This window comes from Oncorhynchus masou, chromosome 29, assembly GCF_036934945.1.
Source record: "Oncorhynchus masou masou isolate Uvic2021 chromosome 29, UVic_Omas_1.1, whole genome shotgun sequence".
NCBI lineage: Eukaryota > Metazoa > Chordata > Actinopteri > Salmoniformes > Salmonidae > Oncorhynchus > Oncorhynchus masou.
This window is the reverse complement of record NC_088240.1, coordinates 55,026,213-55,052,917: the sequence shown is the minus strand read 5'-3', so window position 1 is coordinate 55,052,917 and position 26,705 is coordinate 55,026,213. Positions and strand designations below refer to the sequence as shown.

Below are 26,705 nucleotides of genomic sequence, written 5' to 3'. Positions count from 1 at the left end.
GAACAAAAGACGTGATCATTCGGGATAGCTTCTTCCTCGATTTTATGTGTGCATCGTGACCCAGCATCCTTCAGTACCCGGTTCATGCTAGCCGGTGCCATCAGGATGTTTTCCTGTCTCTAAATTATTTCACAGAGTACTAACATAGAGTACACTATGCATACATTTATGAGCCTCCGTGTCACTTCTCTGTAACATTTAAATATGAGAACATGGGCACATTTGAATTAAAAAGGAGGTTTTGAACCCCATGTGTTTAAATGTAGCAGTGATGATGTCTCAAGGGCAGAAATAAACTATTGTAAAGTGGCTGTTCCACTGGATGTCATAAGGTGAATTCACCAATTTGTAAGTCGCTCTGGATAAGAGCGTCTGCCAAATGACTTAAATGTAAATGTAAATAGGAAATCAACGCTAAAAAGTAAGTGTGCAATAAAATATGAAACATTATCTCCATTTCATTACAAATGGTTTATTTTACAATGGACTTAAAACATTATTAGTTTCATTCTTCTACAGTGTTCCTAAATTAGATACCAGAACAAGCGCTGGATATAGAAATTGACATATACAGTACAGAAAGATAGGGGTGCATAGCAGTAGAAGAATCTGGATATTGTGTTTTACAGTACATTGAGATTCTGTATTGCCCAACATTCTCACATTGAAGCGTAAAATGACAATGGAATGAATCAGAAACAAAGGAGTTCGAAATTTTGTTTTTTGTTTTTCTTAATCAGAACTGCATAAGCCCAAACCTTAGTGTACACAATCCACTGCTTTTGTCATGTAAGATTGTACCTTTCTTGGACCAGTCTCAATAAAAAAACGAAAACCCATACTTAACACATGCCCATACACACACGTGCTAACAGTGGTAACATACACACACTTGCTTACAGTGGTACAATTTACCAGATATACAGTAAACCATAGAGAAGGCAAGCATGATACAAGATTAAGCAGGGACAAGTCCAGATGCCACCAATAGACAAAATATTTGTACGTTGTCCATTTTAGGACATCGTCAACCTCAAGCCTCACAGCTCATCTCTCTGAGGTAGAGTTGAGGGTGTAGACTTTCACAAGCGGGTCACATGATATACAGTTTTCTTTGGGGTTTATAATATTGATATGAATTGTAGCACCGGCACAGTCATGGTGAGCGGCATCAATCCTCTGTCTGACAGTTGTTGTATGCAGAGGTGTAATTGTTTGAGACACACGTGGGGAACGTTTGCTATAGGTGGGACATTTTGCTTTTACGCCTAGGCTCAAAAGGAGGAAAGAGACATAAATTAATGTGTTGCTTTGCCTAAAATAGTCAGAATTAAGACCGAATGGAGGACAGAAAGCCAAGATCTCATTGAGAACTACACTTTTGTATTTTGGGAGGGCCACACCCTGTGAAACCCTACAGTTGTTCATCAGCAATCAAAGAAACTCCCGTCTATTTCTCTAGTCCTAAACACTGAAACTAAGTGAATTAAATCACAAAAAGTGACACACACATACAGAACCAAACCAAAGAAAAAGTGCATTCCATGGGAGGAAGTTCATGTGTGAAGAACACAACTTGCCCTTCAAATGTCCCGCCATATAAAACCTCCAGTGGCTTCTCAGCGGTGACATAAAAAGTACATCTACAATCTCACAGTAATGTTCCACGTAAACATTCAACCCTTAAACATCAAAAGGCAAAACCAAAGCTGAGAAAAATAATCTCATCAAAACAATGACCCATGCCCATCTTCATATACGTTCTGACCTTAAAATGTAGCATTTAAAACAATACTAAAAAGAAACCTTTACACTGACAGTGTAGCGTCTGTTCAGGTTGAAGTTGTAACATGAAACAGCAATGTGGCCCCGCCAGCAGTGTTTCCTTAGCCTGGTCCCAGATCTGTTTGTGCTGGCTTGTAAACTCCTATGGACGCTGTTGGCGAAAACAGTACAAGCAGATCTGGGACCAGGCTAGTGTTTCCTATTATGTCATGGGAAAAGAATTACAACGGTGAAAGATGATGGAACCATTGGCTCTGTAGGCTTTGGCATCATCCTTTGGACGGTCTTTGTCTTGTTACTAAATACAGCGTCTACTAGCACACCTTCACATACTTGCATTTGAGCGCATTTTACAGACCCACTTTACTTCAAAGGAGAAATGCAGTACACACAGTAACATAAGGGAGCCAATCATGACGGTCGCTGATGAAACCCTGACTTCATATAGCTTAGAAAACGATGATCCAGTTGCTGCTAATACACGCGTTTGTTCTTGCAGAGTTTTGAGACTTAGCTTCAGGCCACACCGTTGCTTGATCGCAGCTTGCCCTGACATCGTTATAAGGGTGCAGGGGTAAAACTAATGTGGTAGATTGTAAGCTTTGCCGATAGCCGTCATGCGATTCGTATCCATGCAGACTGTTCCAATATCTTTATCCTCGGATACTGTCATATTCGGAAAGCCAGTATTGAAGTTGTTCAGATGATCGAAATGATGACTATATCAATATAACGACTCAGAGAGGAGAGTAGTGGGTTATGTCCAGGTTTAGGTCAGAGGTCATGTCCAGATCCCTAGCTGACCAATCGAAGGCTCTCCAGAGAGCCTGCAAACACAGTGTCCAATAGTGTATCTGGCCCTTTTGTATCACTTTCTGAAGGTTGTGGAGTTTGTGACTGAGGCCTTGTCTTGTTGGTCTCTCTCTCTCTCTCTCTCTCTCTCTCTCTCTCTCTCTCTCTCTCTCGCTCTCTCTCTCGCTCTCTCGCTGTAGTGGAGCTCATCACTGTAGCATTCACATGATGCGCGTTGTGGACATACCTTCCTCATCATGTGGGCAGTCTTTCAGCTTCCTCTGAAAAATACAAAAGCCATCATTTGTATTTCTTTATTTCACCTTTATTTAAACAGGTAGGTCAGTTGAGAACAAGTTCTCATTTACAACTGTGACCTGGCCAAGATAAAGCAAAGCAGTGCGACAACAACAACAACACAGAGTTACACATAAACAAACGTAAAATCAATAACACATAAGAAAATAAAAATAGAAAAATCTATGTACAGTGTGTGCAAATGTAGAAGAGTAGGGAGGTAGGCAATAAATAGGTCATACAGGTTGAAATAATTACAGCTTAGCATTAATACTGGAGTGATAGATGTGCAGATGATGATGCGCAAGTAGAGATACTGGGGTGCAAAAGAGCAAGAGGGTAAGTAATAATATGGGGATGAGGTTGTGCTATTTACAGATTCGCTGTGTACAGGTACAGTGATCGGTAAGCTGCTCTGACAGCTGATGCTTAAAGTTAGAGAGGGAGATAAAAGACTCCAGCGTCAGAGATGTTTGTAATTTGTTCCAGTCATTGGCAGTAGAGAACCGGAAGGAAAGGCGGCCAAAGGAAGTGTTGGCTTTGGGGATGACCAGTGCAATATATACCATGCGGTTGGGTGTTGCTATGGTGACCAGTGACCAGTGAGCTGAGATTAGGTGGGGCTTTACCTAGCAAAGACTTAAAGATGACCTGGAGCCAGTGGGTTTGGTGACGGATATGTAGTGAGGGCCAGCCAACGAGAGCATACAGGTCACAGTGGTGGGTAGTATATGGGGCTTTGGTGATAAAACGGATGGCACTGTGATAGACTACATCCAGTTTGCTGAGTAGAGTGTTGGGGGCTATTTTGTAAATGACATCGCCGAAGTCAAGGATAGGAAGGGTAGTCAGTTTTATGAGGGTATGTTTGGCGGCATGAGTGAAGGAGGCTTTGTTGCGAAATGGGAAGCCGATTTGAGATTTAATTTTGGATTGGAGATGCTTAATGTGAGTCTGGAAGGAGAGTTTACAGTCTAACCAGACACCTAGGTATTTGTAGATGTCCACATATTCTAGGTCAGAACCGTCCAGAGTTGTGATGCTAGTCGGGAGGGAGGGTGCGGGCAGCAATTGGTTGAAGACCATGCACTTAGTTTTACTGTCATTTAAAAGCAGTTGGAGGCCACGGAAGGAGAGTTGTATGATATGAAGCTCGTCTGAAGGGTTGTTAACACAGTGTCCAAAGAAGGGCCAGAAGTATACAGAATGGTGTCGTCTGCGTAGAGGTGGATCAGAGAATCACCAGCAGCAAGAACAACATCATTGATATATATTCAGAGAAAAGAGTCGGCCCGACAATTGAACCCTGTGGCACCCCCATAGAGACTGCCAGAGGTCCGGACAACAGGCCCTCTAATTTGACATACTGAACTCTATCTGAGAAGTAGTTTGAGAAGCCAAGGCTATTGAGTCTGCTGATAAGAATGCGGTGATTGGCAGAATCGAAAGCCTTGGCCAGGTCGATGAAGACGGCTGCACAGTACTGTCTTTTATCGATGGCGGTTATGATATCGTTTAGAACCTTGAGCGTGGCTGAGATGCACCCATAACCAGCTCGGAGACCAGAGTATAGTGGAGAAGGTACGGTGGAAAATGTATGGCTTTCGAAGATTTTAGAAAGGCAGGGCAGGATGGATATAGGTCTATAACAGTTTAGAGTGTCTCCCCCTTTGAAGAGGGGGATGACCGCGGCAGCTTTCCAATCTTTGGGGATCTCAGAAGGTACAAAAGAGCGGTTGAATAGGGTAGTAATAGGGGTTGCAGCAATTTTGGCAGATCATTTTAGAAAGAGAGGGTCCAGATTGTCTAGCTGTCCAGCCCAGCTGATTTGTAGGGATCATGTTGAACTCATTTGAACTTCACTATAATTGCAAGTCCATTTCCATTCACAGAGGGTTTATTTACTGTACACACCTGATGGTGAAAGAGAATCGTCATCCCCCACAGTGGAGAACTGTAGATCTGACCCCAGAGCAGCTATGGAGCTCCTGGGCCGGATGCAGCGGTCACCTGAGAGACTCCTCCGCAGTAAGGCCTGGAACATAGGCTTAGAGATGAGTTAACCATGATACTAGCCATCTCAATGACATGAATAGGTGAGCTTACCTTATTGCTTTGAGGACTACCATACTACTACAAAGGAGAGTGTGTTGTTTTTATCTATTTATTTGACATTTATTTAACTAGGCAAGTCAGTTAAGAACAAATTCTTATTTACAATGATGGCATAGGAACAGTGGGTTAACTGCCTTGTTCAGGGGCAGAACGACAGATTCTTACCTCGCCAGCTCAGGGATTCAAGCTAGCAACCTTTCAGTTACTGGCCCAACGCCCTAACCACTAGGCTACCTGATGCCCCAACAGAGTGTGTTGGTTTGGGGCTAGTACAAAGTTACAGCGGCATGCTTACCTTGTTGGTTTGTAGGCTTATACACAGTTAGTGATGTGACTGTTTCTGGGTCTGGTAGTACACTACGATGGAGGAGATCTTACCTTGCGTGTTAGGGGGCTGCTAGGAGCCGAGGCGCTGCTGTAGAGACTCAGGCTGGAGTTGGACCTGCTGACCGTCAGGGTTTTAGATGAGCCTCCTCTCCGAGAGTTGTCGAACAAGTACTTCTCCTTTATCTTTAGGTTCGTCCGACCTTTCACTGTGACATAAGTAACAGATGTCAATGGTCATTATGAATCTAGCTTCATTTTTGGAGGATGTAGTGGACACAAATGCTAGTGGAAATTGATTGTATTAAAAGCATGGTGAAAGAGCTCTACAGAGTTCTTCTTAGGTCCCCACAGCCTCTGTCCCCATGCTTTCTGGACGTTGCTAAATAACCAGCTAACAAACTTCAAAACGGTTTGGATGAAATGACAACATCCAAGATAAGTTAAAACCTTATTTTTGAGAATTATACGGTCCTACTGCACTTTAAGTCTCCACTAACCTCTACAAGGGTCGTTCTTGACCAGGAATTCATCAAGTGCTGTCCAGCCTCCTCCCACCCGTACCATCAGGGTACTGCGCAGGATACGCACCATCCGCAACTGTTGGGAATCCCCAAACTACAGCAGAGACCAACAAAAAACATGACTGGTTTTAATAGTCTGGCATTAATCAAGGCATTAACCAACATTTTCACTGGGTTCAGTTAAACACATGTTCCTTGTTCCAATGACCTACATACAATCAAAAGGTCAAAGGTTAAAGGTCCCTCACCCTGTAGCGGTTGGCACTGATCTGCTCCACCTGGAACCTCTTGGGACAGTTGCACTGAGACACCTGTCGACCCACCTGAGGGAGATACGGGAGTCAGTCAGTCAGACAACTTTCATCAAACCCAACTGTGTTTAGGTGTAATACGTTGAACTGTATGCTGTTACACTGTTGAAGATCATGTGCATGAAAACAACTCTGAGAGACATTTCACCTCCTCGTTGATCTGATCTGCATCTAGCGTCCTCCTGTAGGGATCCCGGCTGGGATGGAGGGCACTCACAAACTCATAGTAGTCAATGAAGCCGTCCCCATTCATGTCAAAGATATTGGCCACTGCATTCATCTCCAGGGAGTTGGTGGGGAATTCTAAAAAGGTCACGTGGATTTGTTCATGTGGATTTGTTTAAGTTTTAGACTTTGAATCAAGGATGGAAGTTGAAATTTCAATAACATTTTAATAACAGACTGATCAAAGTTTTATGCTGATTTAGTAAGGCCATCGTTCTCTCCAGGACATTAGTGCCAAGTGGCAGTTTTATACATGAATCAAATCAATAATGAATGGGCATTGAATAAATGAAGGTAGGGCTTGAGGGACAGATGCTGGGAGTGGGGAAGTGGGGATGGGGGCAGGGCTTACTGGATGCCAGGACGTTGTCGATTAACTCCTTCTTACTGATTCGTCCGTCCTGGTCCCTATCGATGTTTCGGAACACATCCAGGATCCGAGACTTGAGGTGGCTGATCCACTGCATGTAGCGCTTTCGCCAGACGTTGAAGTCAAAATTCGCAAATTCCTCCATCTGTTTGTTGAGAATCAATCATATTAGCGACAAATGACATTAACACTGTACGACGAGTAATTTATGTCCGGTTTTGAAGCTATTGAAAGTGAAACTAACGAACTAGAGCTAACACATCGGTGGCAGTATGTTGTGCCAGTCACCTCTTGGAGTCCCTGCTCGTGCTGCTCTAGGCGGCCCTGTCTGGCCAGAGCCAGGAGCCAGAGTTTCTGCCAGTGGCTGACCAGCTGACACAGCTGAGGGGTCAGAGTTTCTGCCAGTGGCTGACCAGCTGACACAGCTGAGGGGTCTGAGGGTCTAGGTTCTCCAGGGGGAGAGGGATTACTGTAGGCTGGAGTTTCAGAGTGCTCCTCCTCTCTGGAGCAAATACAGAAGATGGATACCTCGATTAGCTTAGTAGATACAAACTTCAAGGAACATTTTACATTAACATACATATATTTATTTTTTTATCTCAATAAAAAATAATTTCTGGGTTAAAAAAAATATACAAAAATAGCAAAGAACAATTTCTCAAGCGAGAATTTATCAAGGACTGTCTGGGAGTGGTCTGATTGGGGGGAGGGGGGACTGAAGCAGTTATTGAACGAGAGGTTTGGAAATGTCTTTAGTCTTTTCAGTAATTTACCGCCTGGTGATGTCAATAGGCAGGCCAAAACTCTTACACGAGAAGGGCATTATCATAATTTTCACAATTTCACAGTATTATTCCAACTTCATAGTGTGGAAATATATATAAAACACAGGACAATTACATGTTTGACTGCATTGGGCCTTTAATGTAAAATTAGTCCATATTTCACATAATCCCTCAAAAAATGTGCACGTCAACATTTTAATATGGCTCAGATTAGAGCTGTAAGTAAAACAGTTATTCAATAAAACACAAAGTCCCGAAGCCAAGTGGTTGCTAACCCTAACCTTTCACTTACTTGTCAGTGCCTTGCGGCACGGTGAAGCCTGCTGTTTGGGGATCAGCTTCTCTTTGCAGGATTTTGTGGCATGTTCAACCTCTGGTAGTTTTCGGTTCAGCTCCTCCATGAATACCTGGAGGTAGGAATGGTGAGTTATTAACAGTCTTAACAAAAAAAATATTTGAGTCTGTAAAAAAAAATTAAATAGTATTTTGTGAACTAATACTCGCACTTTACTTTTTTCCCCCTTAATAGCTCTGACTTCGCTGATAGCTACTTTATTGTGGGAAAATGTCCTTACTATGTGATATGTGGTTGTCCCACCTAGCTCTTAAGATGAACGCACAAACTAACTGTATGTCGCCCTGGATAAGAGTGTCTGCTAAATGACAAAAATGTAAAATGTAAATTTATTTGGTAATTGTATACTGTGTGAATTGGAACTGTTTAGCTGTGTTTGTTAGTTCTGTGCTCTGTATGGTTTGAGACTGGGTGTTTATATGGTTTGAGACTGTGTGTTTATGCACGATACCATGTGTTGGGCGATGAGTTCTTGGTTGTGTTCTATGCTCTCAGCCGGTGGCTCCTGGTCTCTGAGGTTGAGGACCTCCTCGGCGGATGAGATCCAGTCCAGTAGACGCTGTAGCTTCTCCCGCTCAGCCTCCAGAGCAGACAGGCTGGCCTGGATCCTCTGGCCCTGCTGTTGGGCCCAAGTCTGCACCTGAATCAGAGAGAGGGGGGTGGGTCGGCACCAGCAAAAAGTCACACCTGGATTCTGTGTTGTCTACAGGGAATCAGCGAGACCACCTAACAGAAAATGACTAACTGTAGACTGACTGCAGATTGACTGACAGGCTGCCAAAGCAGCAACAAAAACATAATTTATCTTCAAAATGGATCAAACATTCACAGTTTTTTTTTGGGGGGGGGGGGGGGGGGGGAGTCAAAGTAAATATAACCTAGTGTAGCAGCTGTAGAAAGATGCCTGAGCAGAGTTCCCACTTCAGTTTCTAGGGGAAGCAGAATGTTTGACTGTAAAATACTGTATCCCTGAAAACCGGATGTTAGTGTTTTCCGGCAACTCCGCAAAGGCTAATTTAAATACCTCCGAGAAATAAGGCTACAACGCTCAAGTCATAGTTATTATATTTTTGTCCTACGTAAAGTCCCAAGTAGGTAAGAGTGGACTCACCTCTTCGTAGCGGGTCTTGGTGACGCTGATCCAGGACTTGAGTGTGATGATGGAGTCTGGGTGACAGGAGGACAGGATTCCCTCATTCAGACACCGGATGCTCTCTAGCTCCATCTCCTGGGAGCGCAGGGAAGTGATTGACTCCTAGACACAGGGCATAAACACAAAACTGAAACGACCTTCCTCCAGCCATCTGAGTCCATCACCATCTTTCAGTCTAGCCCTACCTCTTCAGCATGGCTTACCCTTAACCCCACTATCCTCACACACTCTTCTCAAGCACCCGCTATTTTCCACATACTCACACACACACACACACAACACCTGCTCGCTCAGTCATGCACCGACACATCACACCTTTTCCCTTCCTTAAGCCCAGACCCTACTCTTTATTCCATGTTTTTGTCCTTTTCTTTAGTTTGGCATTGTTTTGTTTTGATTGCAGTTTCTTGTTTTTCACGTCTACAATTTTAAAGCAACTTTGGGTTCTTGAAAAATGCTTTGTAATTTTCATGACCTATTATTATTATTACTATAATTATTAATATAAAAAGCTAGATAAAGCATCAGGCTTTTATAACTTGTATTTTGCAACCTCTACAAGCCCTGATGTTAATTGTTATTATGCTATTTATACACCTTAATAAGGAGGCTACAGTCATATTAGGCCTACATGTCTACCTACCTCATGCTGTTTGCGGAAGGCCAGCAGAGCTTCCTCCTCCTCAGGGATGACCCCGTACCTCAGCACCCTCTCTGCCTCCGCCAGATGCTCCAGGAAGGAGTGGACCAACCTGTCAAACTTCTCAGCCTGACAGAGACACACATATGAAAGGACAATTGAGACAAACCATCCTTCAGAGAAAGACATAAAGCCTCAAGCACGTTTATAACAAGTCATAAATCATTATACCTGCAAAGCTTTAAGTAAAGTGTTTAGGAAGGATAGGCTTTATTGTCCAAGAGGTGGGAAATTGTCTCGGACGATTTTTGGGGGCTTATCCGAGATGTGAACTTTGATATACCCTGTCCACACGAGACAATTACATAACAAGATAAGTCACTGTTATCATAAAATGTGAATAAGACAGTATGGTGAGTTACCTGTTGAAGGGCTGCCTCCAGCCTGGCCTGCTTGGATACGGACAGTTTACACACGTCCTCCCAGCGCGCCTCCAATTCGTCCATCTGCTCCTGCAACCAATGGGCATCAGCAGTGCTGCTCCTGGTCAGGTCCCTCACCGAGCGCTTCAGGGTCCTAATGCACCCGGCTCGCTTCCCCAACTCCTTCTGGAACACCTGAGAAACAAGAGAGTCCAAGAGAGTGTCAGCTGTCCACTGTCTGCTGTCACACAGTTTACAGGTGAAGCCTCAAAGAAAGGCATTTTTATGGTGTCTATAGGAAAGCCTCAATATCTTATCACATACACAGAATCTATAAAAAAATGACCTTGTGCTTGTCGATCAGATTGTTGACCATGTCTTTTTCCCCACCGACAGGTACGTCTTCAGCCAGCTGTGGCTCTGCTCTGTATAACCAGTCATTCAAGGCTTGAAGAGCGTCTGTGAATCTGCCTGAAAACAGCAGTGCTTCCTCCAGTTTGTGTTGCCTGAGTAAAATGTAATTGGATTATATACTCTGTCAAAGTTGTCATGTTGCCCAAACTGATTCCGATCACAATCCACTCTCTATCCCTACCCTTGGCTTTGATGTTTGCAGATCCCTTCAATGTTTGCAAATCTGTAATGTGGAAGCAAAATTGTGGATAGTCCACAACTATTTGGATTGAACCTATCCTGTCACTTCAGGTCTACAGATATCAAAGGCCTCGGGGAAGAGGTAGGGAGCGAATTGGGACCAGTTTTTGAAATCATTTTAGGTGTGTGGAAATGTTATTTCCCTCATCAGTGCATTGTGTCCCTCACCTTTCCATGGATTTGCCACTGATGGTATCCCATGAGTCCCGGAGCTCAGAGAGCAGGTTCTCCAGGTGCTGTCTGTCCTGGGCGCTCTGAGACCTCTCATGAAGACCCCGCCCACTCTTTAGAGTGGCCTCATACATGGGTCGCTTCGAGCGCAGAAGCTTCTGGAAGTCCTAGGAGCACACATACAGAAAAATACAGGAATGAAAGGGATAGTTCAGTGAAATATGTCATTTAAAAAGTAGAAACTATGGATTTAAATTATACATTCCAAGCTAGAAAAATATTCACAAGAGCCATAATTATTACTATAATTTCTTTAGGCCTACCTTCTGTTCGGTGAGCTGCAGTTTAATTTCCTCGTGGTCCACAGCAATCTCTTTATGTGTGTCCAGTGTCTGCTCCACCTCAGTCATCCAGTCCACTAGGAGGCGCCAAGATTCACTGAACTGAAATATTAGAGGTTTACACCCGCTTGTTATCATGAGAGCCCTTCTAAATTGGACTATTGAAACTGAGGCATGAGCTGTTTGGAGGGTTATTATGAGTTACTAGATAGAGGATGTTGGAAAAATGACTATGTGGGGTGGAAAATACAGAATAGTTAATAATGATTAAAAAAAACTATATTTCAGAGAATATCTGATGGTTCTGTATCTCTACCTGTTTTGCATTCTTCTTGACGTCCTCTAGCGTTCGGCCCCTCTCTGTGGCTCGCTGGTGAAGTTTCCTGTAGCGGTCGTGTACGGTCATGATCAGGTTGTGAACCACGTCACAGTCCTCCTTCCTGCTCAACTCGGTCAGCCTGGAGCCTGCACTCTCCACCACTGTCTTCTTCTCACCGTAGCAGTTCACCTCACTTACCAGAGTCTGAGGGGGAGGTGGTGGTGGGGGGGGGGGGGGGTACACTATGATTTATCATATACACGCAGACATAATTCGCACATGCACACCCATATGCACAAACATACACTGTACTCTCACACACATAGACACGCAAATGCATGTGCACATGCATGCTAATATGCACAAATACAAACTCACGTGCAGGCACAGACACACACACACACACACCCACCCGGTGGTCTTGAAGCTGGCCACAGACTGTCTCCAGGACAAAGCTGGGGACAGGCAGGACTCCTATGGCCTCCTCACACTTGGCCATCCTGGTCAGCAGCTCCTGGACATTACAGTGGAACTCCTTCGCCAGGCTCAACCCTTCGGTTAGCTTAGCCTGCGAACAGAACAGATAACACACTTTTACTCAGGTCGTTCACAAACATACTGTAGTTAATCATCCTGTTCTTAGGCCCCTAGTCGGTGTCACTTAGCCTGGTCCCAGATCTGGGTTGGAAGTAAACTGACTGAAAAAGGGAGGGACTACTTGAACTTATCCAGTAAGAAATGCTCCTTTTTGTTTTCTGTAGCTAAAACATTGCCACATGCCCCAGTGAACACAACCCTGTATGTGATGTTAACAATGGCCAGAAGGTTGGCTAAAGCACGTAGATCCAGGAGCAAGAGAAGTCTCACTCTCACCTTGCGGTCCTGTACTTTCCCGTAGACGGTAGTCCACTTCTGCTCCAGGATACAGAGGCTGTGTTCCGTGCTGGAGCCCCGGGTCACGTTGCTGCTCTCCAACATCCTGCGGATGGCGTTCCTCACGTCTGTGTAGGCATGGAGCTTGGAGTCCATCTCATTACACAGTTCCTGGGGGGGGGGGGGGGTACAGAGAGGGAAAGGGATAGGGGGGATACCTAGTCAGTTGTAAACCTGAAGGCCTTCAACTGAAATGTGTCATTTAACCCAACCCCTGAGAGGGGCGTTGAAAAGAGACACTAAAAGAGACTTTAACACATGTTAGAGTTTGGCGTAGGCCTTGTGGTTGACGCAGCGGACTCTGGACCACATCCCCTTGCAATCATCACGGTCATCTACTCACTAGTTTACTGTCCCCCATAACTGTGTAACACAGGAGAGAAATAGCCTATTGACTAATTGTCATCTTTTTGCAAATCGGTTGATATGAGGCTGCAATAAATGTGACACCGTTATACTCTATTGATAACAATATTGAATATGCTCGAGGAGCCATCGCCATCATTACCTTCCGTCTCCCCAGAGTCTGTGCAGCAGGGAGGAGCTCTACAGCACAGTGGCATTGTGACATTAAACAAAGAGGATGAGGGTATTTTGGGATAGGCACTGAGCATTAGCACCTGGTCCTCTCTCAGGACCCTCTGGGGAGTGCTAGTGTTGTAGTACTAAAGCCCAGTTTAACGACTTGACTACAACACTAGGCCCAGCACACTGACACTGTGCTGTCACCTCAAGAGTAAGATCATATTTTGGTACAGGCACTGGGCTCTAGCACCCTCTCCTGTCCCAAGGACCCTTGGGGAAGTGCAAACCACACTGACACTCTGTACTGTCAGCTCAGGAACACCCTGAGAGTGGTGTGAGACTGGTGGAGTGGCCTTGATGCACTCCAGAAGGCATCTGTCACTGAGACTAGTCCCATGGAGAATAGTAAGAGAGAACACTATGTCAAACTGCCTAAGCCCATTAGAACCTATGGGGATTGACAGCCATCCTCAGCCCTAATAAGGCTCCTAGCTTCCTGGCTGCCTGGGAGGGAGAACATTGGACTGTGTGAGATAAGTAATTCATCACTAAGCCTGTGTCCATCGCATTGCCTGCCTGCCACTCCATCTTAAAGAAAGAGAGAGAGAGCGAGAGAGAGAGAGAGAGAGAGAGAGAGAGATGGCAGACAATAACATTTAGTTGAAGCTCTTAGAGTTGCTTGCTAATAAGATGAAAGCATACCTTGGGACAGGTTTACTCTGACTGGGATTCACGGTGACTTTTCTCTACCAGATTTTAAAGGTAAAATATTACATACTGTACTACAACAGTCTCAATGGTGACCATGGCTTTATGTTTACACCGTTTTAAGCAATACCTTCATCATTTCCATGCATTTCCATGCAGGGCAGAGTGTTCATCTGAGGAGCAGAGTTTAAGCCTCGCCTTAAAGAGTCTCTGTGATTCCTTACAGAAGGGGGGTGAAAAGATCAGATCTGATATCTGCCGGCTGCATGGAGAGAAAATGAAACTCTTCTGTTTCGATGATAAACAGCCCATCTGTGTTGTCTGCTACACATCAAAAAAACATAAAGGTCATAACTGTTATCCCATTGAGGAGGCTGTGCCGGATTTGAAGGTGAGACCATTTTGTAAACTTTCTGTTGACTTTGCTTTCATTTAACTGCCAATGTATCTTCCTCAGTGACGGAATAAATGTCTTAATCAGCATCATTTTGTGAGTTGACTGGACTTTGAGTTCAATTTGAAAAGGCTTGTTGTGTAAAATTACAAATTCATGTTTGCCTGTGGAAGGCAATGACAAAAGACAAACGCACAAACGCACTTTCATCTTGGAAGTTGACGAAGAGAGCACATCACCAGAGAGGAAACCACTATCTACTCTCTTTGGCAACACGATTTCCCATCATGCTGTGCGTTGGTCTTGTCTTGGAGGAGGTGCCTGGCTCCCAAGTGGATGGGCCTATGCCCTCCCAGGCTGGAGGAAATCCATAGATTAGGGCCTAATTGATTTACTTCAATTAACCAATTTCCTTATATGAACTGTAACTCAGTAAAATTGTTGAAATTGTTACATGTTGTGTTTATATATTTGTTCCGTTTAAATTATACTCCAGATAGGTGTGATGAAATAGTAGTATTCGAACCAGCGACCTTTCAGTTACTGGCCCAGGGGTAACATCCTGGTTCTATGCACATACAGTGTGGCAAAAAAGTATTTAGTCAGTCACCAATTGTGCAAGTTCTCCCACTTAAAAAGATGAGAGAGGCCTGTAATTTTCATCATAGGTACACTTCAACGATGAAGGACAAAATGAGAAAGAAAATCCAGAAAATCACATTGTAGGATTTTTAATTAATTTATTTACAAATCATGGTGGAACATAAGTATTTGGTCACCTACAGACAAGCAAGATTTCTGGCTCTCACAGACCTATAACTTCTTCTTTAAGAGGCTCCTCTGTCCTCCACTCGTTACCTGTATTAATGGCACCTGTTTGAACTTGTTATCAGAATAAAAGACACCTGTCCACAACCTCAAACAGTCACACTCCAAACTCCACTATGGCCAAGACCAAAGAGCTGTCAAAGGACACCAGAAACTAAATTGTAGACCTGCACCAGGCTGGGAAGACTGAATCTGCAATATGTAAGCAGCTTGGTTTGAAGTAATCAACTGTGGGAACAATTATTAGGAAATGGAAGACATACAAGACCACTGATAATATCCCTCTATCTGGGGCTCCATGCAAGATCTCACCCCATGGGGTCAAAATGATCGCAAGAACAGTGAGCAAAAACCCAGAACCACACGGGGGGACCTAGTGAATGACCTGCGAGAGCTGGGACCAAAGTAACAAAGTCTACCATCAGTAACACACTACACCGCCAGGGACTCAAATCCTGCAGTGCCAGATGTGTCCCCCTGCTTAAGCCAGTACATGTCCAGGCCCGTCTGAAGTTTGCTAGAGAGCATTTGGATGATCCAGAAGAAGATTGGGAGAATGTCATATGGTCGTGTTTGGAGGACAAAGAATGCTGAGTTGCATCCAAAGAACACCATACCTACTGTGAAGCATGGGAGTGGAAACTTCATGCTTAGGTGCTGTTTTTCTGCAAAGGGACCAGGACGACTGATCCATGTAAAGGAAAGAATGAATGGGGCCATGTATCTTGAGATTTTGAGTGAAAACCTCCTTCCATCAGCAAGGGCATTGAAGATGAAACGTGGCTGGGTCTTTCAGCATGACAAGGATCCCAAACACACCGTCCGGGCAACGAAGGAGTGGCTTCGTAAGAAGCATTTCAAGGTCCTGGAGTGGCCTAGCCAGTCTCCAGATCTCAACCCCATAGAAAATCTTTGGAGGGAGTTGAAAGTCCGTGTTGCCCAGCAACAGCCCCAAAACATCACTGCTCTAGAGGAGATCTGCACGGATGAATGGGCCAAAATACCAGCCACAGTGTGTGAAAACCTTGTTGAAGACTTACAGAAAACGTTTGACCTCTGTTATTGCCAACAAAGGGTATATAACAAAGTATTGAGATAAACTTTTGTTATTGACCAAATACTTATTTTCCACCATAATTTGCAAAGAAATTCATAACAAATCCTACAATGTGATTTTCTGGATTTCTTTTTCTCATTTTGTCTGTCATAGTTGTAGTGTACCTATGATGAAAATTACAGGCCTCTCTCATATTTTTAAGTGGAAAAACTTGCACAATTGGTGGCTGACTAAATACTTTTTTGGCCCACTGTATACTGTTCCCCGAGGGGTTCAGTCCTTAACACCACCTTTCCAACTATTTATCCCACTATCCCTTATTCTGCATCTGTCTAAATAAAGTACAAAACCCTTTAAAACATTTTTTTTAATATATCAGGGGAGAGCCCAGCAGGAGGGTAGAGGGATTCAGATCATTCAACACAAACAAATCAAGGCAAGCAAACAGCTGCAATACGATTTCTCGTTACATTTGTTGGTTGAGCTAATACGCCTAAATGTTGAGCAAACTAAAAACGGTACTGCAGCTGGTTGCCTAGATGTTCTGAAGCTCAATCAACATGTTTTTGTTTTTTTACAGTGTGACAGAGTTGTGTAACTAAAAAAAATGTGTTCCAATTATCACTCCAATCTAGAGTGAAATTCAGGCTGTGGTTTCCACTTTGAAGAACAAACTAGCAAACAGGAATGCAGCCAAGATGGGCCATCAAAGCTGGGAGGAGCACATCAAGGTAGCTATCGCAATACAATTTAAGCAACATGCGAATTGGAGTGAGCACTTGAGCACTGTTGAAAAGTGAGCCGAATGTTTTCTACTGTAGGGCCAGGCCCAACGTGCAGAGGAGCAGATAAGGAGGGAGTTTAAGAAACTCCAACAGTTCCTAGAAGAGGAAGAGACGGCCAGGATAGCTGCCCTGTGAGAGGAAGAACAGAAGAAATCTGAAGTGATGCGAGAAAGAGCAGAAACATTGGCCAGAGAGATCACAACCCTTTCAGAGACAATTGTAGCTATCGATAAGGAAATGGAAGTGGACAATATCACATTCCTCAAGGTAAGGGGTCTGTCAAAATGTTTCAAATCCCATTGCTGTGAAACTATTTCTCTCACAGTTACCTGATATCAAAAGTGACGTTTGTCCTCGTTCTTTTTTTTATAGAACTACAAGGCCATACTTAACAGGTAAATCAATTAAAAATATATCTAAATATCAATCTTTTTTTCCATTTCACTGACGACATCCCTTTTTTACCATAGAGCCGACTGCACATTCCCAGATACTGCAGATACTGAGGTAGTATCAGGAGCACTGATTGACATGGCCAAACATGTAGGATCTCTCAAGTTCAAAGTTTGGGAGAAGATGCTTGAGTTTGTTGACTACAGTGAGTGCATTCCCCTCCCCCCAAAAATAAATGTGTTTCTCTACTGTCTCCCCCACCAATATAGTTCAATATTAATATACAACATCTCTGCACACATCCCTATAGCTCCTGTGATCATGGATCCGAACACGATGTCCACTAAGTTCACCCTCTCTGATGACCTCACCACTATGACATACTGTGACGAGAGGCAGAGTCTCCCAGACAATCCCGAAAGGTTTCTTAATGTAGGAGTGTTGGGTTCTGAAGGGTACAGTAAAGGCCCCCATTACTGGGACGTGGACGTTGGAGATAATGATAACTGGATCTTAGGAGTAGCCAAAGAGTCCATTCCACGCAAGACGCAGGTCAAAATGGAGCCCCGGAGTGGGTGGTGGATCATCAAATACATCTGTGGGAAATACAAAGCAGGTATAAAATCGTACGTCCAGATCGAGGTTAGACGAGAGCCCACGAGTGATCCGAGTACGACTGGACTGTAACAGAGGGGAGGTGAAATTCTTTGACCTCACCAAGAACACGACCCTGTGCACCTTCAAAGACAAGTTCACTGAAAAGATGTTCCCATACTTTAACAGTGGAAGTGGGATTTGCCCACTACGCCTTTTAGGAAAGGCGAAAACTAGCTAAATTGCCAGGGTCAAGTGAGGACAAAATGTACTAATATATGAAATTATTTAATGACTTCATGTACTGACTAACTGGAGGGTTGTGAAGATAGTTAATGACTCAAACTCCATGTAATTAACAGTAAAACTCGCCTTTGATATAAGACACACTGCCATCTCAGAAGTAATGAACAAGTGTTTCAAGCAGTTGATACAGTATATAAAAAAATGTAATATCAGTAACACAAATAAATAATATGTAATTTTCCATTGCACCTTTCAATTCACCCTTGAATTTACACATTCAAAGAAAAAGTTTGAATTAAAGAGATCAACTACTAGATGGGGTTATCCAGGTATATAGATATCACTGTTGCTCGATGCCACACTGTAAATGTGCATACTCAAAGATTAGGGTCCTCTGAGCTGAGGCAAAACCTTTTAGAAATCATACAATTACAATACACATTGGGTTTTAATGAGATGCAGTTGGATGGGGAAAGTGTTCTCACCCTGTATTATTGTGAATCTCTGAACTTGGATATCATTTCTCATCAAGGCACAGGAGAGTTTCAGCGGCAGTTACTAGATAGGTTACTGTGGTGGGGTACAGTTGGTGGGAGGTGTTGGGTTGGCCTTACCAGATGTGCGTTGAGCCTCTCGCTGGCAGAGTCAGGCATCCCCCACACTGTCTTACTGGAGGACAGTCTCAGGTCTGTGTTCTCCAACCACTGAAGAAGGTCCTGGATCTCCATGGTAACATCTTGGACCTAAGGTAGAAAAAAATAAAGATAAATACATTTCTGAAAACCACATTTATAATCATTTAACAATCAATTGCTCATCGGTTACGACTGCAAGATTTCTTATTTGACTAAGTCGGATTCACACACTGGCCCCTAGAGGGCACCACAGAGCAGATGATCATTCAGTGCTGTGGACTAACGATATCACAATGTTGGGCGAAAACCTACTAAGTAGCTAGACCTAAGACTTCTAATAAGTTTGGCATCTCTTTGCGATAGTGAATGAGAAAGAGAGATGGAGGGACCATGAAAACATAACCTTTAACTTGCCTCTTGGTCTATTCCCCCATTCCCAATCTCTCCTCACCTGACTGAGGTTGTTCTCCAGCTGTAGCTGTCTGCGCTCTGTCTCACAGCGGACAAACTCCCAGCGTTCGTTCAGCTGCTCCAGCCGCAAGTGCAGACCATGAGGGCTGTCCCCAGTCCCCACCTCCAACAGGCCCCGCCCCGCCTGGTTCAAAGACTCCACCGTACGCACGTGGGACATGACGTCATTACGCAGCACCTAGAGTGTGGAGAACATAGTACATGCATATCCAATATATCCAATTAGTATCATCCTTCCTCAAACACACACACCCATAGGTGTCAGAAGCATTAAAATGGCATTGATCCCAATAAACTGTGTTGATTCATTTAAGTCACGGACCTTGTGTTTGGCTAGCTCTATCTCGCATGCCTGCAGGTCGATGCTGATTGGGCGGCTGCCCTGGAGGAGGTCGGCTGTGTGGGAGAGCCAGGTGTGCAGCTCGTCCAGAGTGTTCTGGAACTGACCCAGACCCAGCAGAGCACACTCCAACTGATGCTGCAACCACAAGTAGTGAAAACACATTAACGCATTGTCCGACCTCTTCAATAACATAACCCTTAAAAAAACACTGAACAGGCATCGGTTTCCCGAACACAGGCTAAGCCTTATCCGAGACCAAAAAAAACATCCTCAATGGAATTTCTCCATGGAAAGTGCTTCTTAATCCAGGACTCGGGTTCATCTGTGTCTGGGAAACCAGTGGAGTCTGACCTGTCTGCTGACGGTCTCTGCCTCCAGGCTGTCCCAGCGCTGTCTGAAGTCACACAGGGGAGAGACGGATCCGGGACGCTCAGAGCCTGGAGACAGCCTGCACACGAAGCGGTGGTTCAGGCTCTCCACCTCGATCTTCTTCTGGTACAGCTCCCGTTTAAACTCCTGAGGAGAAAGGGGCACCTGGTTTCAAATACTTTACAGAGCTGGCAACGTGGAAAGACCTGTCAAAGACTCAAAGGCTTAAAGTGACAATTATGGAATGTCTTGTTTCTCGCTCCCATGATAAACGATTGGTTTGAGTTTAGAAAAGAGTGGGAGCTCTTCAGTATGTTCTGTTTGCGTAGAGTAGACTGACCTTGAGATCACACAGCTGCTCTTTGACTGACTCCAGGTCAGTTCCTACCAAGAACTCCTCTGTGGATCTCAGCTCTGCTGACTTGAGCCACTCGAAAAGCCCCTGTTGAAAAATAAGGAACGGATTGTTTTTATATGAGTAAAAACATCATTCATTCATATACGCACAAGTTTGTGTCACAGGAGCCTATGAATAGTTGCTATGTATTTTGAAGTGGTGAAATAACTTTCATATTGAACAATGAAACATGCAATCCTGCGGACTTGTATAAGTAGTGAAACTGAGGCTGGCTTCCCAGACCTCGGGTATAGACGGGTGTCTCTCACAGTTAACACCATCAACAACATTTGTTTCCCACTGGCAGGGAAGTGCACAGTCTCTCAGTCATTCATCACCAACATTACAGGGAGCAAGTCTGGTTTCTGCCATTGCAATGGACATAAAAGACTAGCGGAGGCCTTTGTTGGCTGATTTCCACTGCACTGGGGGGAGTTAAGAGGAGAAGCGGCAGCCAAGCAAAGCTATGCGACAATACAGATATGTTCGTGACCGGCTCCCACACACAGACACGCACATTCACGAATGCACGCACGCACAACGCACTACACATGCACGCACACACACCGTACACACGCACCTGTATGGTGTCCTGGTAGTGTAGAGCCATCTGTAAAGATTCCTCCAGCGTTTTGTGACACTCACTCCAGAGTTTACTCAGGTTGTTCCATGTGCAGTAGAGCTATGAAGTCAGTGACAAAGTTGTTTCGAAACACATTGGAAAATGATTGCCTGGCGGAAAATGAATGTTAAAATGAATGTTACCGCCTCTCACTCCTTACCTCATCTAGGCTCTTGGTGACATCAGGTTTGTCTGTATCCCCACATGCTGACATCAGGTCCATTCCCAGAATGCCAAGCGTGTCCAGCTCCCCCTGTAGACTGTCAATGTCCTTCCTGAGTGTCTGTACGGCGATATCGCCAGGGGTGAGAGGCCCCACAATGGAATTGGTAAGAAGGGAGATAAATAGAAGCAGGCAGCATAAAGTACATTAGTTGAAATACATCGTCTTGGATCGTCTTAGTACCTGACAGAAGATGAAAAAAAAACACATTCACTGGACATCTTAAGATCAAACCAACAGCTCCACTGTCCACAGTTACCTGCATGGTCTCCAGGCTCTGGCGGATGGTCTCTGAGTCTGTCCTACTGGCGTTCAGGTCAAGGACAGCCTGTTGGGCATCGTTCAGGCCGGCCGCCACGTCACTAACATCGTTCCAGAACTTGAGAGCCAGGTCCAGCAGGTTGAGCAGCCAGCCATCTCTCTCCCGAGCCTGCGTCTGAGCCTCCTCCCACAGCTGGGTCAGGCTGGACACCTGCTCCTGGATCGCTAGGGAGAACACGGAACACAGTCAATATAATACATTGTGTTTTAGTCGTTTAGCACACATGACACACACATGTCAACAACATATCACAAACATTGCAAGTCACAGTGACATCTCTGTGTTTTCTCTCAAATTACGGTCTCTACACACTCCCCAAAAAATGAAACCCATTGTAGGTAACCTATGCAGCATCTCTGTCAACGGTGTATCAAGATAAATTCATGACACACAGGCAAGCAAGCAAAACACCTGCTATGTATTCCCCCTCTCCAGATGTCTGCTGCTAAACAAGAAAAGTTCCCTATTGATGGAAACAACTCACACAAAAGAAAGTTACACACCCTTTGCACTCCCAACCGTTTAACGCAAAGAACCGACATGGGTGTACCTGTACCGATGGAGGCATCCCCAGCTGCCAGCGTGTTGGCCAGGAGCTCGTCAGCCTGGGTCCGGACACTCCCCAGCACCAGCTCCAGCTTGGAGAGCTCAGCCAGGGTGTGCTTGTTGTCCTGTAGCTGCTCCTGGATGCGTGGGGTGTGGCCCTGCAGAGAGTCTGGGGACTGCATGTGGCCAAGCAGACGATCCAGACTCTCTCTAATCAGCGTCATCCTCTCATTCAACTACAGAGACAAGACACCATTGTGTTACTGTGTGTGTGTGATGGTCAAACGTTTACATGTGTATGGTCTATTCTCACAGTATTTAGTCTGGCAACACTGCTGTGTGTTCTGTATTTAAGTATACGTGTACCATTGTGTGTGTCTTCATGTGTGTCTCTTTATGCATGAGTGTGTGTGTGGGTGCATGTGTTTCGGGTGTGTGTGTGTTTGTGTTGCACGTGTGTCTTTTTTTAAATGTTAACCCTTATTTTACCAGGTAACTTGACTGAGAACACATTCTCACTTACAGCAACAACCTGGGAAATAGTTACAGGGGAGAGGAGGGGGGATGAATGAGCCAATTGTAATCTGGGGATGATTAGGCGGCCATGATGGTATGTGAATTTAGCCAGGACACCAGGGTTAACACCCCTACTCACGATAAGTGTCATGAGATCTTTAGTGACCACAGAGAGTCCGAAAGACAGTCTTCGTGCATGCTTGCGTGCGCATGTGTTCATGCAGCAGTGCGTGTATAACTGTCACCTGTGTGTATCTTGGCAGGGACTCTTCCAGCAGATTGGCAGCCTCTCTGACCCTGTCCCTGATGGCCCTGTGCTGCTCCTCAGCCTCTGTGGCGCTAAGACAGAACTCCTCCCCCTGGGCGGGACTAAGCTCTGACAGACGCTTCCCCAGCGAGCACAGCCGTGCTATCAGAGGTCTATGCTCTGCTATGGACTCCCTTAGGCCCTAGGTGAGAAATGGTTAGGGGTCATAGAGATAGATCCCTAGACACATAGATCTGGGTTGTATTCATTAGGGCACACAGTAGTAAAAAGTTTTAAAACTGAAAACTAAAAGGACAGTTTCTTATTGGACAAATTCAGGTAATTCCTCCACGTTTTCTTCCGTACCTAATGAATATGACCCAGATAACTTTTTGGGCATGGTAAAGGCATTGTAGAGTGCACTTAAATGGCTATGTTTGAAAAACGAGGAGTCTCAATTCTATCCCTGAGAACTGTTGAACAGGAAAGGTAAAACGGGTCACCTTGTCTCACTTTCCATTAACTACCTAGGAGAATAGAGATGTCTTTATGTACCTGTGGGAATGTTCAATGTTATCCTTTCAGGAAGTAGATTAAAGTACACTAATAAACGGAGCCAAACAATCTACAAGGGAAGAACAGTAGAACAGCACCTTTGAGCAGAAAACGGAGGGGGAGCTATGAAGTCTAAAAGGGCATCATTGTTGAACGGGGAGAAAAAAAGACGACAAAACAATAATTGTCACTCCACTCAAAGGCAGGTCTCTGGTACAGTACCTGTAAGAGGTCCTGTTGTTCTCGGAATGCCTTGTAGCTAATGGTGCTCAGGGAGAGCTGGCCAATGAGCGCTTGGGTTTCCTGTAGCCATGGTGACACCTCAGCAAAGCCCTCAGTGAACTGAACCAAGAGGGATTGGGCATGCTCCAGCTGCAGGACCACATGGGAGTTGGTGGCTGATGTGGTGTTGCATTGTTCCTGTAAGGCATCCAACGGGGTCTGGGGAGATTGGATGACAAAAGCTTTAACGTGACCTGTATGCTAGTAGCTTGTCTCATTTGTTGGAACGTTTTATATTCAGATTATATCACGGGTAAGATGGTACAGTAGGTACCTGCAGATCCCTTATTTCCCCTTCATCGCCGTATGTCTGCAAGATTTCAGCGATCTTCACCATCTTCTCAATGTTGAACTTGTGTTGCAGAATCTCCACCGCAAGGATCTTCATGCACACAACAACACAAAAGCAGGGCATATTTTACATTCTAAAATGAAGGTAATGTAAAATACTGTGCAAACACACAAGCCTTTGCAAACCAATAAATATTTTCTAACTTCACACATCATCAGACCTCTAAACAAATCTACATAGCTGGTTGTGAAACAAAACATGGCATACGTAGAGGTGGCTGAACAGGCTTGTATAGGGTGGCCCTAAGGGACAAAGTAGCTTTTAAAATGTAGTTCCAATGGGTCTCTTCACCTTCTGTTCATAGAGTTGGGCAGAGATAAGCTCAGGCTCCAGAGTAATGGCTTTGAGTTGCTCCAGGCCTAGGGCAGTGTCTCTGAACCAGGCCATCTCCTTCACCACAGCCTGCTCCAACTGACAATAAATAACACACACATACAGACAGGTTAACAAAAGGTCAACACAAGTACACATTGCTGTCTAGTTGAAGTGTGTGCAGAGTTCCTACTACTTCATCCTTATCAGAAGACTATCAAAATGGACTAAATGCACAGGACCCAATGAGTAGTCGTGACTGGTGAGTAAGCAATCCATCAACCTCATATCAATGATTGTACACAGGCAACATTGCTAAGCCCCGCCTCTTACCCTCTGTCTCTCTGCAGCACAGAGCGCCGTGTCTCCACCCCCAGTCTGCCCCCCAGCAGGCCCCAGCAGTTCCCTCTCGATGCGGCCCAGCCACAGGTGGAGGTCTTCCTGGCTGGAGGTGCAGCGGCTGGATGCCTCCAGGGCCTGCTCCAGTCTCTGCAGCACGTCACCACTGGTCAGGCTCAACACCGAGCAGCGGATCCTCAGGCTGTCCACACGCTCTTGCACCTGCTGGGCTTCCTCTTCTGTGGGGACCACACCAACACAAAGACGTGTAGGATTAGCATGTTGCTACACATAGCATGTGGGTACTCTTAGCATGTTAGTACTCTTAGCATGTTGGTACTCTTAGCATGTTAGTACTCTTAGCGTGTTAGTAGTCTTAACATGTCGGTACTCTTAGCATGTTACTACTCTTAGCATGTTAGTACTCTTAGCATGTTGGTACTCTTAGCATGTTAGTACTCTTAGCATGTTAGTACTCTTAGCATGTTGGTACTCTTAGCATGTTAGTACTCTTAGCATGTTAGTACTCTTAACATGTTAGTAGTCTTAACATGTCAGTACTCTTAGCATGTTAGTACTCTTAGCAAGTTAGTACTCTTAGCATGTTATTACTATTAGTATGTAGCACAGGAGGTTGGTGGCACCTTCATTGGGGAGAACAGGCTGGTGGTAATGACTGGAGCGGAATGGGTGGAATGGTATCAAATACATCAACCACATTGTTTCTATGTATTTGATGCCATTCCATTTGCTCCGTTCCGGCTTCTCATGTTGTGTCTCTATGTAAGTCATCTGTTGATGGATTTTGCGTATTGGTAAGGGTAAACATTTACAAACGCATTGATTTTGCAACATTCATTTATGTACCTGAAACCTTCTCCTTGAGGTCATGACCGCTCTGTTGAATTTTCACCAAGTCAGCGTTTTTCGCCTTGATCTCTTCCACCACAGCCTGAGGGGTATTCCAAAAATATGTCAGCCATTTTGTGTCAGATGATTTCTCCGACCACCAGCCTCCACTGGTATATAAACATGCAGTATATGGCACAGGGTATAGGTCTGCATACAGAAGAAACGTATACATAGATGATGTCCTACCTTGGCTTCCTCCGTACCCTCTGGGAGGTGTAGCATTTCCCTCTCAGCGATGCGTAACTTGGCCAGGTCCTGCTCCACAGAGATGAGCCATTGCTGAAGGCTGTCCACCCTCTCCTGGAAGAGCTTGGCCCTGGGTAGGATGAGCTCCAGATTGCCCCGCCTGTCAACACCAATGCACAACACCCATTACATTACAGCTCAGCCACGCTGCCAACAGCATGATAGCATAGCATAACATAGCAAAGCAAAGCAAAATAAAACATAACATGACATAGCATAGCAAAGCATAGCATAGCTTAACATGAAGGAAGAGCACCACAGTTCAATGAGCTGACCTGTTCACCGCATCTACCAGTAAGGCCTCCCATTTGTGTCTGAGCGTGGAGAGCTGGACCCTGGCCTGCTCCCCCTCCTCCCCTGGGAAGGCCTCGGCCATGTGAGGGCCCTCCAGCATCATGGTCTCCATACTATGCCTCCGGTCCTCCAGGAGACGCTGCAGGAGCTGTGAGATGATAATGGATACTCAGCCATTGCTTTATTGTTGTTATGACCAGGAGTTGACCACAGTACCTGACCAGGGAAAACGCCAATTCTTACTCGTTGTCTTTCTGATGGTGAGACTCATAGATATTTTCTCAGTGATAAAAAAGTCCAAACCTGTGATAAGTTGGGGATGGGCTACTTTGGAACATTCCGTGTAATCTTACAAATGCTTGAAAATAGGCTACAACTATTGAGAAGTGAAGTGTAAAGCCAGAGATGACCTCAAATAGACTTATTAGGAGTTAGGGACAACCCCAGCTCAGACAACTCCGGTCTTAGCTGCAGAGAGTCATTGCTACTTGCTAGCCCTGAGAATTTACATTTGGGTATACAGTATGTGTCTTTTCTTGTCTCTCCTGCCTTTGTGTGAGTGCAGTGAAAGCACCATCTCAAGTGTCAGGCCTGCATTGTGAGGAGCCGGGCAGGTTTCACCTCACCCACTGTACTCACAATGGGCGCCGGGTCACACTGAAAGGTGAATGGCTTA

General features: G+C 44.8%; 2 protein-coding genes and 1 pseudogene across 2 annotated transcripts; 1 reads left to right on the top strand and 2 right to left on the bottom strand.

Moving 5' to 3' along the window:
- Positions 1 to 458: 458 nt before the first annotated feature.
- On the bottom strand, positions 459 to 7,133 carry LOC135519649 (microtubule-actin cross-linking factor 1, isoforms 6/7-like; the record flags this gene model as incomplete). The annotated part of the gene is made up of 8 exons (XM_064944891.1): positions 459 to 2,858; positions 4,789 to 4,909; positions 5,368 to 5,522; positions 5,814 to 5,931; positions 6,086 to 6,160; positions 6,297 to 6,451; positions 6,726 to 6,888; positions 7,032 to 7,133. Coding segments are annotated over 8 exons (915 nt in total), but the record flags the coding sequence as incomplete, so codon positions are not given.
- Positions 7,133 to 26,141, bottom strand: LOC135519648 (microtubule-actin cross-linking factor 1, isoforms 6/7-like). The gene is made up of 29 exons (XM_064944890.1): positions 26,011 to 26,141; positions 25,676 to 25,835; positions 25,445 to 25,529; positions 24,572 to 24,816; positions 24,218 to 24,337; positions 23,849 to 23,956; positions 23,515 to 23,733; positions 22,736 to 22,939; positions 21,979 to 22,210; positions 21,366 to 21,592; positions 21,044 to 21,166; positions 20,842 to 20,943; positions 20,205 to 20,306; positions 19,847 to 20,011; positions 19,475 to 19,630; positions 19,133 to 19,330; positions 18,661 to 18,789; positions 12,457 to 12,627; positions 11,996 to 12,151; positions 11,581 to 11,787; positions 11,247 to 11,366; positions 10,921 to 11,090; positions 10,445 to 10,604; positions 10,099 to 10,293; positions 9,680 to 9,805; positions 8,995 to 9,138; positions 8,335 to 8,523; positions 7,821 to 7,935; positions 7,133 to 7,245 (listed from the first exon to the last, which is right to left on the bottom strand). The coding sequence occupies exons 1-29, from the start codon at positions 26,139 to 26,141 to the stop codon at positions 7,133 to 7,135; spliced, it is 4,572 nt and encodes a 1,523-aa protein (XP_064800962.1).
- On the top strand, positions 12,997 to 18,041 carry LOC135521221 (nuclear factor 7, brain-like; annotated as a pseudogene).
- Positions 26,142 to 26,705: the final 564 nt, after the last annotated feature.

Bases quoted from the DNA above. Each gene is read 5' to 3' on its own strand.
- LOC135519648 (XM_064944890.1), bottom strand. From the start codon at position 26,141: ATGGAGACCATGATGCTGGAGGGCCCTCACATGGCCGAGGCCTTCCCA. The intron at 24,817-25,444 runs GTACATAAATGA...TGGTCCCCACAG, and splicing joins CCTCAAGGAGAAGGTTTCAG to AAGAGGAAGCCCAGCAGGTG. The intron at 19,631-19,846 runs GTCAGACTCCAC...TTGTGGTTGCAG, and splicing joins CAGAGACCGTCAGCAGACAG to CATCAGTTGGAGTGTGCTCT.